Source organism: Arachis stenosperma, chromosome 5 (genome assembly GCF_014773155.1).
Source record: "Arachis stenosperma cultivar V10309 chromosome 5, arast.V10309.gnm1.PFL2, whole genome shotgun sequence".
In the NCBI taxonomy this organism is placed as follows: Eukaryota; Viridiplantae; Streptophyta; class Magnoliopsida; order Fabales; family Fabaceae; genus Arachis; species Arachis stenosperma.
In genome coordinates this window covers 15,592,534-15,605,290 of record NC_080381.1, presented here as the reverse complement: position 1 = coordinate 15,605,290, position 12,757 = coordinate 15,592,534, and the positions used below count along the sequence as shown (strand labels likewise).

The 12,757-nt window shown below is 32.1% G+C and overlaps 2 protein-coding genes across 2 annotated transcripts; both read right to left on the bottom strand.

Moving 5' to 3' along the window:
* Positions 1 to 4,347: 4,347 nt before the first annotated feature.
* LOC130982416 (pectinesterase inhibitor 9-like) lies at positions 4,348 to 5,269 on the bottom strand. Its single transcript, XM_057906418.1, has one exon. It carries the CDS (start codon positions 5,189 to 5,191, stop codon positions 4,574 to 4,576), a length of 618 nt encoding a protein of 205 aa, XP_057762401.1. The 5' UTR covers positions 5,192 to 5,269; the 3' UTR covers positions 4,348 to 4,573.
* Positions 5,270 to 6,278: 1,009 nt separating this feature from the next.
* On the bottom strand, positions 6,279 to 7,885 carry LOC130982565 (uncharacterized). The gene is made up of 8 exons (XM_057906602.1): positions 7,670 to 7,885; positions 7,444 to 7,590; positions 7,258 to 7,355; positions 7,115 to 7,187; positions 6,977 to 7,037; positions 6,811 to 6,896; positions 6,625 to 6,714; positions 6,279 to 6,547 (listed from the first exon to the last, which is right to left on the bottom strand). Exons 1-8 carry the CDS (start codon positions 7,784 to 7,786, stop codon positions 6,485 to 6,487), a joined length of 735 nt encoding a protein of 244 aa, XP_057762585.1. The 5' UTR covers positions 7,787 to 7,885; the 3' UTR covers positions 6,279 to 6,484.
* Between the last annotated feature and the right edge of the window lie 4,872 nt (positions 7,886 to 12,757).

The following is a 12,757-nucleotide window of genomic DNA, read 5'->3' as shown; positions in this document are numbered from 1 at the left end:
ACCAAATATCAAAAAGTTTAAAATGAGTAATGACGGTATTTATGACAAAAAAAAAATAAATTATATTTGGTGTTATAGAAGGTTTGGTGAAATTCTTATAAAAGGATGGTTGAGGAACGGAGAAACTAATTAATCAGGACTCTTCGTTTTTGTTTTGGTCAAAGACGAACTGAATACCAAGGAAATTGTGTGGACGATATAACTTGGTGTTTTTTTTTCATGTTTTTTTTTTGTCCTACCTATAAATTACGAGGGAAGATGGGTGATATAACTTGATCATACTTTACTTTTTAAGTTGTGTGAATTATATAATTTGGTCATTGTTTAGTATTTTTATTCTCTAGAGTAAAGTATCATTGTTGTTTCTAACGTTTGGAATAAGTTCTATTTGTGTTCCTAACGTTTAAATCGTTTTATTTGTATTTCTAACGTTTATAAAAGTGATTAAATGTTATCCTACTATCAATTATACTAACAAATTAGATTATATTTTCTAATTATTCTCATTTGAATGTATTCATTTTCAATTAGGTCTCACTTGGATATGTTCGATTTTAATATTATATCCATTATTTGTGTTTAGATTTAATTATGTTCCTAGAAAAGTGAATTATGTAAATGTTGTAGGAATTAGTTTTAACTTTTGATGAGTTATTTTTCAAAGTAGATCATCGATTCTATCTCAAATATTTGTATTCTAACTTTAAGAAGAGATTTTTAAAACTCAAACTAAAGCATTCATGATGTGTAATTGACGCGCAGGATAACATTGAATTACTTTTACAAACGTTAGGGATACAAATAAGACTATTTAAATGTTAAAAATACAAATAAGATTTACCTCAAACCTTGGGAATAAAAACAATATTTTACTCTTATTCTCTATCTATAATTTTTTCTTAGTATATAGATAGCTGATTATTTGTTAATATCTCAGCAGTGACCAATGATCGGGCACCACTATTGATTGTTTGGTTTATTCGTACGCTCAGTGAGCTACATAAAAATTTGCATCATGATTCACGAGTGTAATCTTTTAATATATATTCATTACGAATTGTGTGTAGCTCTAGCAACTAATGCATATGGTATCAATCGAGTTCAAGATGAAGGAAGAAATACGCTGTCTAAGTCATGGTCAAAATGTCAGATCATAAACAAAAGTAAAAGTGGGTGGTTGCGAATGCTAATATGCCCATGCCCATTTCCATAAAGGCATAGAGAAATGGATGCACATCACTTAGGCGTAGCTTTTTTCGGTTTCTGTATGCTTCCATTCCTCTGCTTTTGAAAGCAAGTATGGTATAGACCTTGATCGGCTACATAGCGTAGAAGATCTATGTTTCTCTCTATCTTATCCTTCAGTGATAGATATCAATATCATACACAAGAAGTCATTCATAAAGAACATTACAGAGGGAAGAAAAAAAAAAGTTACGAAAGAATAGTAAAAAGAATTACTATTTACCATATTTGATATCATATAATAAAAAGGTAGTTATCGTTATTTAATTTCAGTTGCATGATTGTAGTATATAAGTTAATAACTACTTGATCCGTCCATTATATCTCGTACCAATTAATGTTATAATTTGTCAACGTGCTACATAATACAGAAAAACAAGGGGTCCTTATCCTTGAGGTAAAGAAAAGAAAAGAGGAGGTTATAAGTAACTTGACACTTTTTAATCTAAATATGGAAAGAAGAATGGTGTAGGACGCAGTTATAAAGTGTCTAGATATTTTACATAATTGTGGTGTCAGGAGTAAAAATCGGACCGTCTGATTTTTTGACATAAAAATTGAACTCTCCGATTTGTTTTTAAATAATTAAAAAATTTGAAATAGACAAATTGGACGGTCCGATTACCTTAACTAAAATTCAAATTCTCCCTCTCACACAATTCCACTGTCTGATTAGAGGGCAAATTTGTTTTAACAAAAAAATCGGATTATCCGATTTCTTTTTCCATTGTTTCAGAACAAATTGTCTCACATCAATGTCTAGTACTCATGTTCTCTACATCCACGCACAACACACACTCTTCTGCCATATCGAAAAAAAAATAAGCCTCAAAATGCGACTAAATACTCATTTTGGTCTCTGAAATTCACGCGATTACTCAATTTGGTTCTGGAATTTAAAATTACCTATACTAATCCTTCATATTCAAATTTAAGCACCAATGTGATCCCTCGACTCTTTCCAGTGATGACTAGGCAAACAGAGTGCTCAGATGACACCCTTCCTGCCACATTGGATGATAGGTAAACAACGTCGTTTATCCTTAGCATCCAAACAAGTCAGAAATATCGTCGTTTTGTATATAAATGGAGAAGAAACGATAGAGACCCAAAATAAATTATTTGTCTTCTTCTCTTCCTCTATTATTCTTCGTTTCTAACTTGTTTGGATGTCAAAGATAAACAATGTTGTTTACTCATCATCTAGCGGGGCAGGGAGAGTGCAATCTCAGCACTTCGTTTGTCTAGTCATCGTCGGAAAGAATTGAGGGATCATATTGATGCTCGAACTTGAATCTGGAGGACCAATATAGATAATTTTGAATTTCAATGACCAAAATGAGTAATCGCGTGAATCTGAAAGAACAAAATGAGAATTTAGTCTCAAAATGCACTGAATCAAGATTAGGTCAAACTCAAATATGCTATAGGGTGGAACGGAACAAGAACCACTTTATGAGAGAGGGTGCACAAAACTCAATAAAGTATGTTATTCACGCTGAATAATATATATTTCATCTCACATTTTTTTTAACTTAGAGCTGTCAAAATATTTTTGTAGGTATACCTCATCTAGCTCACACAAAGATGAGTTCAGATTCGGACAAACCAGGTATACCTCTCTCAAACTTATCACATAGGAATACTATTTAAATTACTTCATCAAAGATAATAAGATAGAATTTTTATGTTAAACTGAAAGTTATATTAAAATCTAAAGATAGTAGAAAAAAGTTTCAACTTTAATTAAAATATTTTCTTTAAAAAAAAGAGTAAATGACAAATAGGTCTTTGTCTTTTTTTTTTTGCGGATATTTTTGTTTCTGGCTATTTAATTTACTTTTCTCCCATTTTATACCTTGATATGTTTATTTGGGTGATTTAAAGTTTTGAAAGCAAGAATGACTTGAAAGAAATGGAAAAAAAACATGTAAAATGGAGAATTCATGAATAAATGAGGATTTGCTAAATTCATGGCGACGCGTACGCGTGAGAGGGAAGTCTGTCAGGCGACGCGTACGCTTGACCCACGTGTACGCATGACAAGCATTACAAGAGGCATTTGGACGGAGGGACTAATCCGTCCAACTTTTAAGAACGTCGGGGACTTAAAAGTATTTTTCAATGGTCAAAAATGAAAATGTCCACGAAAAAAAGTTCAGAGATCTATTTGTCCATTACTCTAAAAAAAGCTGAGAGAAGTGAGTACGCTATTGTTACGTTGAAATAAAGGTGAAAATTCTGGTGAATCGACTTCACGTGAAGTTGATACCTGAGAGCATTAGATAAAAATTTAGTCAATTCAGTTAAATTATCTAACAGCTCTCAAGTATCAACTTCATGTGAAGTAGACCTGAATTTTCATTCGAAATAAATCAAATAATAGATCTGTTACTAGTTTTATGGGGAGTTGAGCCCTCATGACTACAAATGACCTTGAGGAGAGTAGGAGACTCATGATGCTTATCGACATTTCATGCTTCATTTTTGTCGTCTTTCATTTTGATTTCAAAGTCATCCTTTTCTTTCGCTTTCGGAATCTGAAATTCTGTTGGCTATTTTCTCATAACGAAAGGTTGGTTAAAGACAAATCATTTGGTAACATGCATAACCAAACCCCTTCAATCATCCCGTCTCTTTTGAAATCAACTCGCGACAGGTTGTTATTTTATAGTTAACTATCCAACTTCAGTATAGTTGATCACTAAATCAGGATCTTGATGACAAAGATTAAATCTAAGTGGGACAGGAAGATTAGTACAGTATCCACTATCTTATGTCCACTACTTCAATTATTCACCTTTACATAAAGATTTTGCGTGCATCAAATTTGTGTACCTCAACCATATCTAGTAGCCTGCGGATGCAAGAAAATAAAGTCCATGATTATCTTAGTAAAGTACGACCAAAAAGCAAAGGTGGAAAGCAAAAGAAGACACATTCATATTAAGACCAGATTATAAAATTATCACACCTGTTAGTCTGTTACTCTCTTATTCCTCCAGACTCTGTTATTGAGTGGAAGGAACTTGGACTGTGCAGAACTTGGACTGTGCAAATTGCAAAATAACCAATGATGCAAACATAGAGTATTAACACAAGTTCTAGAATTGAGAGACTGTATAACCTCATTTTTGCTCAAAGGCAGGGTTCATCAAGGAAAATAAGACAAAAAAGAAACATCAACTCACAACTTAGATTAGATACATGATACATCATACAAAATCCATATATTACAGAAAACGACACTCAAACCAACACACACCTAAGTCTTAGTCATCACCAAATCTAAAACTTAAACATCCCAACAGCTGAAACTAAGCATTTATTAGTTTAAGATTGGAGAAGTTTGAAGAGTGTGTGTGGAAGCAAAGCGATTAACCAAAGCGAGGGCGTTACTTGTGAGCTGAGCAACATGGAGGACCCTGCCTCTAATGGCTGCCTTGACGTTGCCATTCATGGCACGGCCACCAAAGCCATCAAGACATGTGTTGTCGTCGGTGAGTGCAGCACTCACCCAAGTCTGCACGTTGCTCATGTGCCACTCAAATTCCTCTCCCACTCCTTCACCCACGCGCTGCATCTCCCTCACCGATTGGCTCAGCCTGTCTATGCTGTCCCCCATGTTTTCTATGCAGTCCTGTACCGCTCCTAACTCCCTTGGCTTCATCTTCATCTCCTTCGCCATCTTCTTCACGAACGATGAACACGACCGTGTCCTTGATATGCTCACTGATAAGGCCGCCAGGGCTAGTTGCCTCTTGCTTTGGCCAATCACGCCTGCGTAGCTCATGAGGCATTCCACGCAGACAGCAGGGTAGCGTGTTGCTCTGCATGAAGATTTTATGAAGTCTTGTGGGGTTGTTCCACCTGCCTGAGTTACAAAGCTCGCCAGCAAGAGAGGCAGTACAAGAATAACTCCATGTCTTACTACTCTTGCAGCCATGTCTGATATTGCAAACTTCAATTACTACTAAGTTGAGGGGTATAGAGTTCCAATATATAGGGACTGACAACTTGAACAACCACTATTCGCTTGCTCAAATAATGTATCTTGCCCATGCCTTTTGCTTTATATTATTTTTATTATTATTGTAACCGGGCTATACTCTGTCTTTTCTTAAACTGCTTTCCCACTTTTCCTAAAGGAAATTCTGTTTAGCTTTTACCCAACTTATTGAGTGGTGAACGGTAGTTTTGTTATGGAAAATTGTTTGGACTTTGGAAGTAAAATATATATATATATATATATATATATATATATATATATATATATATATATTTTATTTCAGTGTTAAAATGCTTTGCTTAAGTTATAAGACAGTTATCAATAAAGCAGTAGCAGGGCTCTTGAGTCGCGCATTAAGGAGCAATCTACAAGATTTTTTTAGTTTACTACATTGGGTTAAGTGTAAGGTTATTGAGATTTGATCCCGTGACAGTGAAACTATTTAAATCTCTCACTACTGAACTTGGCCTAATAGTAAATGTTCTTGCTTTTCTTGTATTTTTGGATGGGTAATGGCCTAATGGGAGATTCTAGATGATTGTGGATACCAAGTATATATCAGCTACCTTTTATTTTTTAATTTTTATTTTGTATTTTGTATTGACATATCAGCTACTTACCAAGCGGAATTCGAGCATCAAATCAAGCCATGATTGGGCCAGCCTCAGTCAGTTACTAGCATGCCTAGTTAGTGACCTTAAAAAGGGAAGAAAAAGCAACGGCATCTTGACCAAAGAGAAAAAGAAAAGCCATACCTCCTTTATGCCTACCCTTATTATAACATAAATCTTGTTATTTGTCAATGAAGTTTCTCTATTAACATTTATCCAGTTCGCAAACCTATTACAATGGGTTTCAACGAAATCAGCACACTTGGCCTATTCAGTCAATATGGTAACAGTGCTATATGAAGTCTACTTGTTCTGACGAAAATGGTGTAGTTGGCTAGTTGCTATAACCAAAGGAAAAAAAAAATTGATAGTAATTAAGGGAAATTCATTGCGAGAAGATTCTGAGCATGAAGTATATAAGTGGTTTTCAAATTAGATTTCATACTTGATCAACTAGAGAACCCAACCGTAGTTGTAATTCAAAATTGACAATTGTTTGATACCATATCCCATTGGAGAAATCTGCTACAACACAATTCTTTTGTATAATAAAATACTACAATTATCAACAACAAATATTTTCCACAGATTTGTAATAGAAAAAAAAAATATATGCACACTAAACTGTAATGTACTTGAGTAGAGCCCCGCGAAGCTTCTCCATATATTCTGCAGCTTGTTTCTGCAACAAAATAACATGGAAACATGTTATGTCAAAACAAGCATTATTCTCCAGAGACACAATTGGTATATATTTACTTGGTTACTCCTATGTGCATCGGCTATGTTTTCATCAAGAAGTGCCAACAGAGATCTGTTAATTTCACTGCTCTCAACCATCTGCAGCAACTGATGTTGCATTGAAGAAAAAGTAAAAATTAGATTGACAAGTTCAACTCAGATAACAAAAGTACAACTAAGTGAACGATGGCGAAGAATACATACAGTTGCTTTGACATCCTTAGAAGTCAAAATTTTGGTTAGGCTTTCTCTGGCTTTTATAAGCTCACCTTGCATCTTATCATATGCATCTGTAACATTAATATACATCATTGCTCTGCTCTCCTGTGCAGTTACTACAACAAAACAAGCAAAAGAAAAAGTAATAAACCTATTCCTTCCTGAATGGCTTTCTCCAGAGCCTCCAGCTCAATCAACCTGTCCTCTGTGGCCTGTGAAAATGCTGCTCACAGTAAAATAAGCTGACGAGCTCGCCCAAACAAACATACAAGTAAGAGAAGATGAGAACCTCAGTTTTGTTAACAGCGAATCGAAGCTGTCCTAACTCCGATTTAAGTTGCGAAAAGAATTCTTCGTTCAATCTACAAAAGTGAATTAAGGTCAGATGTGCTAAACCAAGAAATGTAGATGAATGAAATTGTGAAATTGTACCGGGGTCTCATTCTTGCAATCTCGAATTCAATGTCCTGAGCTTCCGTGTCAAGTAAGTATTCAATTAGCTCTTGTGGATTGTCAGGAGGAATGCGAGACTAGGTGTTCACAAACAACAAATGATTAAAAAAAGAAAAGAAAAGAAAAGAAAAGAAAATTGGGGGAATGAAGTTAGGATTAGAGTACCTGACGAAGTTCTTGGCGACGCTGTTTCTCTTCACGGACCTGACGGTCAAATGCTTCGCGAGCGTCGGCATCTCTCTCGAGGCGCCTCTTGAACTCCAGTCTGGCTATGTGGCCAGTTTGCGGTGGCCCAAGGATGCCTTCAGGGTCCTTTCTTCCCACAAAACAGCAGATAAGCTTGGCACTTGCAAGTTACAACAAAAAGCAATAAATGGAAGAGAATAGTTACCCAGCCAATACATCGAATTGTGGGCGTGCGAGTATGAGTTCGAGGACGAGTATGAGTATGAGTATTAGTGCCATGATTCCAAGCAGTGGTGGCCATGCCAAAGCTAAGGGCTGCCATTCTTATCCCCTTCTTTCCCAAGCACACTCGCTCTGCAATCTGTATTATCCTTCTTCCCAGTTGCAACTCTCAAATCATGGATTGGAAAGGGTATATCATGGTAAATTGGTAATTGTCTTTTTTTTTTATGGATCACGGGTCGGAGAGACCGACCCGAAAAACCCAAACCAGGAAGAACATAACTATTATCCTAGCTCTTAAGTCTTACTCTTACCCACTATCTACCAGGACCTTTTCCTATTAGAATTACTACCCTGTTCACCCCATACAAAAATGACGCTGGCAAGTGGCAACTAGCCTTTAGTTTACATAACATATCTCCTTCTCCCTGGTTTAAAGTTTAAATCCTAAAAATTGCAATTGAAGAAAAAAATAGAATAAAAATATAAGGAGTGTATAAATATATTGTGTACCTAAAATTGAGAATTGTCTAATTTATTAGAGTACTTAAAATTAAAAATTGTCTAATCTACCGACAAAAAAATGACGCTAGAGAAAAAAAGACCTTCCTTCATCTCGTAAATTGGTAATTGTCTAATTGGGTTCTTTCTGTTATGGGCTGGTCATTTCATATGGACCAATGAAAAATACACAAACAAAAAAGAAGGCAGAACAGATTCACAGATCACAAGTTAGAAAGTCTATTACCCATATAGTGTAGTCTGTAGTGTAGTGGGTAGCGTTGTGTTGCAAAGACTAAAAAAAAAAAACTTAGAATATCTATTAGGGTAAGTTTGAAAATTGAAATATCCGGAATTAGATTCATTTGCTTAGGAAATCAATTTTTTTAAGAATGCTTGTAAAATAAAAATTTATTTGGCTTGTAAACATTATGAATTTATAAGTAATATCTATTATGAATTTTGCTATGTTTTTTTTAAGTTAGGACTCGAATCCACGACCTTTAGATGAATATAGAACGACTATATTATTTCGCAGAATTTTGTCATATTAGTATATTAATATAGATATAATTCTATTATAAAATTAAATATAATTTTTAATCTCAATATTAATTCTTATAACGGTTTTCATAATAATTAGCAAGAGTTAATCTCCTTCTAATAATAGTCACCAAAAAAAAATCTCCTTCTAGTAATTTTGAATGTTTTATTTATTATTCAATTCATGTTTTATAACAATTTTCATAATAATTAACAATTTTTTATGTAAAGCATCACATGTGTTAAATCTTAAATTATAGATTAAAATATCTTTATTTTTTCTTAAAAAAGCATAAAATAAGTTAGTTATTCATTTGTTTCTACAATCACATTTTTTAAAAGTAATTTATGAGAGATAGGTGTGCTAGATTGTTTCACAGAATAAAAACCAGTGAAAAGTTTATACTATAATTAACAATCAATTTTATGCCTAACAATTTAATATTTCTTTTTTGCATTTTATTGAATAGTATAATAGTAGAACACACAAATAACTATAATAATAATAATGTTAGATAAAATTATAACTTATGTTTAGTTTTTACAACATTTACTTTTGAATTGATTTAAGTTAAAGTAGTTATCTAATATTATTTTATTCTATTTTATTTTATTTTATTTTAATATTTATATTTTAATCATATTCCATAAAAAATACAGATTATTTGTATTTATTAAAATAGTTCATAATATATATACAAAAAGTTTTAATTTTTGAAACATAAATGAGTAAAGATAATTTTAGAAAGTATACAAATAACTATCTTGCATAAAATCTTAAAATGTTTACTATTGATATTTTTATGTAATTAAACTTTCATACTTTCAAAAATATACTTTTCAAAAAATTAATTATCATTTGTGTTCATATTTATGCATTTAAGATTATTTTTATAATATTTATTAATCATTTCTATTTTTTTGTTAGTTTTTCATCGTATCATTTGTATAAAATTGATTTTGATCAAAAGTGAGTTAATCTAGTTTATGTTTGATAATTTTTATTCAAATTGAATTATAGTAAATTAAATATTATTTGGATTACATTATTTAAAATCATTTTTAGATAAAAAAAATTACAGAAAAAAACATAAATTTAAATAATTATTTTATATTATCTTATAATTTTATTTTAGATATTTAAATAAATTTTAATATTTTTTGAACATTCTCGGTACTCTTTAGTACTCTAATAAAATTAGTAGAATCATACTACAAAGTAAAAAAAATTCCATATAATAATAATAGTAGTAAAAAAACTAATATAAACAAAAAATAATAAAAGTTTTATAAAATAATAATATGCATAAGAGAATATTAAAAAAATATATTATAAAAAAATATATAAATAATAAAAGACACAGTTGGTATATAAAAAATAAATTTCAGTCTAACGTAACAAAAATAAACACAAAAGTTAGAATGTGTAACTTTAACGGTAGAAATCACTTCTGTTTTTAGAGGATAAAAAAATTGGGGATACTCCGAAAAAGACACGGAAAACGTTTTTTCTTTAAAGATATTTTTTAATAATTAAATTTAACATATATAATCACTTAAATTATGTTATTTTTGTCAAAATTAGATCAGATAAATTAATTTGACCGAAAAATAGTAAATCAAATTTTGAATCCGTCTAAATTAATATTATTTTTTATAAAAAAATGACTACAATACCTCTATTATATAAAAGGACTAAAATACTCTTATTATATATATTAATTTTGAGAATTCTAAATTTTAGCCCTTTTCTTCTCTATCGTTATAGGGTTAGAATTTAAAATTTTTAAAATTAATATATATATATATATATATATATATATATATATATGAGATATTTTAGTTGTGTTTTATAATAGGGATATTGTAAAATTTTTTTATAAAAAAATATTAATTTATATCGATTTAAAATTTAATTTATTAATTTTTTTGCTAAACTAATTTGTCTAATCTAACTTTAATAAAAATAATACAATTTAAAATTTAATTTATTAATTTTTTTGCTAAACTAATTTGTCTAGTCTAACTTTAATAAAAATAATACAATTTAATTGATTATATGTGTCAAATTTTAATTTTTAAAAGACATATTTAAAAAAAAAAAGACATTTTTAACATCTTTATCAAGTACTCTAAAAAAAATTACTAAACATGAAAATGAAGTATTAAAGAGATTTAAAGGTGTTTCTCTCTTCCTCAACGCAAAACCAAACATACTCTTAAGTCAAACCAACCAACTTTTTTTTTTTGAAGAAAGTGAGCTCAACCAGTAAAGTGGAGCAAGTATAACAAGATAACAACAGAGAAGCCAAAATAAAGATAAAACTATGAAGTAGATTCCGTTGTCATCTCCGGCATTGCCATCAACAACCAAATTGATCTACGCCACACCAATCCTTATAACTCAGAAATGACTTATGCTTGACTCCATCAACACCTGTCTCCGATTTCTGGAAGGTTCTGCTATTCCGTTTTAACCAAATGTTTCAGATAACCGCAAAGAATCCTATCTGTCACTTCGTTCTCTCGAAACTACTACCAGGCATTTCTATCCAACTCTCAAACAGTTCTTTGACAGTCTCCGAAATAGCCCAAATTCTGTCTGAACCCGCCAACCAAGCACACCACACCTACCAAGTGAAGTCACAGCCAAAAAACAAATGGTGTATAAATTCTATTTCTTTTTTACACAAAACATAAATATTATCACTATGTTTATTTGAAAAAGTTTTAGAGAGATATAAAAGTCTAGTTAAAACGATTCCGAGTGTTAAGAGTCTTTTTGGGAAAGTTTTAGAGAGATATAAAGGTCTGGTATATGCAGAATGCCAGAATCTAGGTAATGGCTAGGTTCCGCATGGGTAATTTTTATTATTTAATTTTCATTAAACATGCCCCCTAAACTTGTGCAGTCAACTTAACAGCAATAGGCAATTTTTATTGGTGATTGCTACGGTACGATGATAAATTAATACGTACCGATATGTTTAAGATATAGACAAATAACAATAAGCCATGTGGAATTTATTTTTCACGTCAGCATTTAATTTTTTCTTTTTTAAATATATAGTATATCACCACTTTTACTAAAACACCCTTTTAATTAAATAAAAATAAAAAATATTTATTTATTTAATTTTATAAAAAGACTTAAACATCCTTTCTTTATTTGATGAGACAAAAATATCCTTTTAAATTAATCAAATTTTAAAATTCAATTAATCTTAATTTTATAATTTCAAATAATTGAAATAACAAAACAAAAACATATTAAAAAAACAAGAAATCAAAATTGTTCTTCATCATAAACCTTCTCGTTCATGTCTATGAAGATGTCAGTCTTCTTCATCTTCTTCTCTCCTCTTCCTCGATCTCTCTCATCTGTCTCTGCGTCGCACGCAAACGGCTAAACGCGAACCTATCCCTCCCATCACCCTTGAACTCATCCTTCCTCTCTCCGTCATCCATCTCACTCCCTCACCTCCGTCCATCGCCCGCCGCCATCGCCGAAACGAGCTTCGAAGCCACCGTCGTTATCGTGCAGCTCTGTTCCACCATCGTGCAGCTACTGTTTCAGCTTTGAAAGCACCGTCGCGCAGTTCGGTCCCATCGTCGCCGGGCTTGCCTCCTTTTTCCGTTGAGCAGCTCTGTTCCATCGTCGCCGGCGCTATCTCTGTTCCACCTGTCATCCCTTCGGTTGTGCCCTTGTCCCCCTCTTGCTCAGGATCTGCTCTGCTCTGTTCTAGGGCTTCTAGCTTCTAGGTAATTTTTTTTATAACGATTATTGAATAATTGTTGTTAGTTAATTTGTGAACTTGTTATGGGTTGAATAATTATTGATTAATCTGTGAATCTTACTGTTTTTACTGTGAATTACTCTATTGTTAATGATTATGATAATTCATCGAAGAAGGCTGTGTTTGATGAGGATGAGGAAGATAAATACAAGGAAAGGAATCCGGGAAATAGTTTGAAGAGAAAAGAGAGTGGCGGTGGAGGAAGAGGTTTGTGATCCCCGTTTCATACT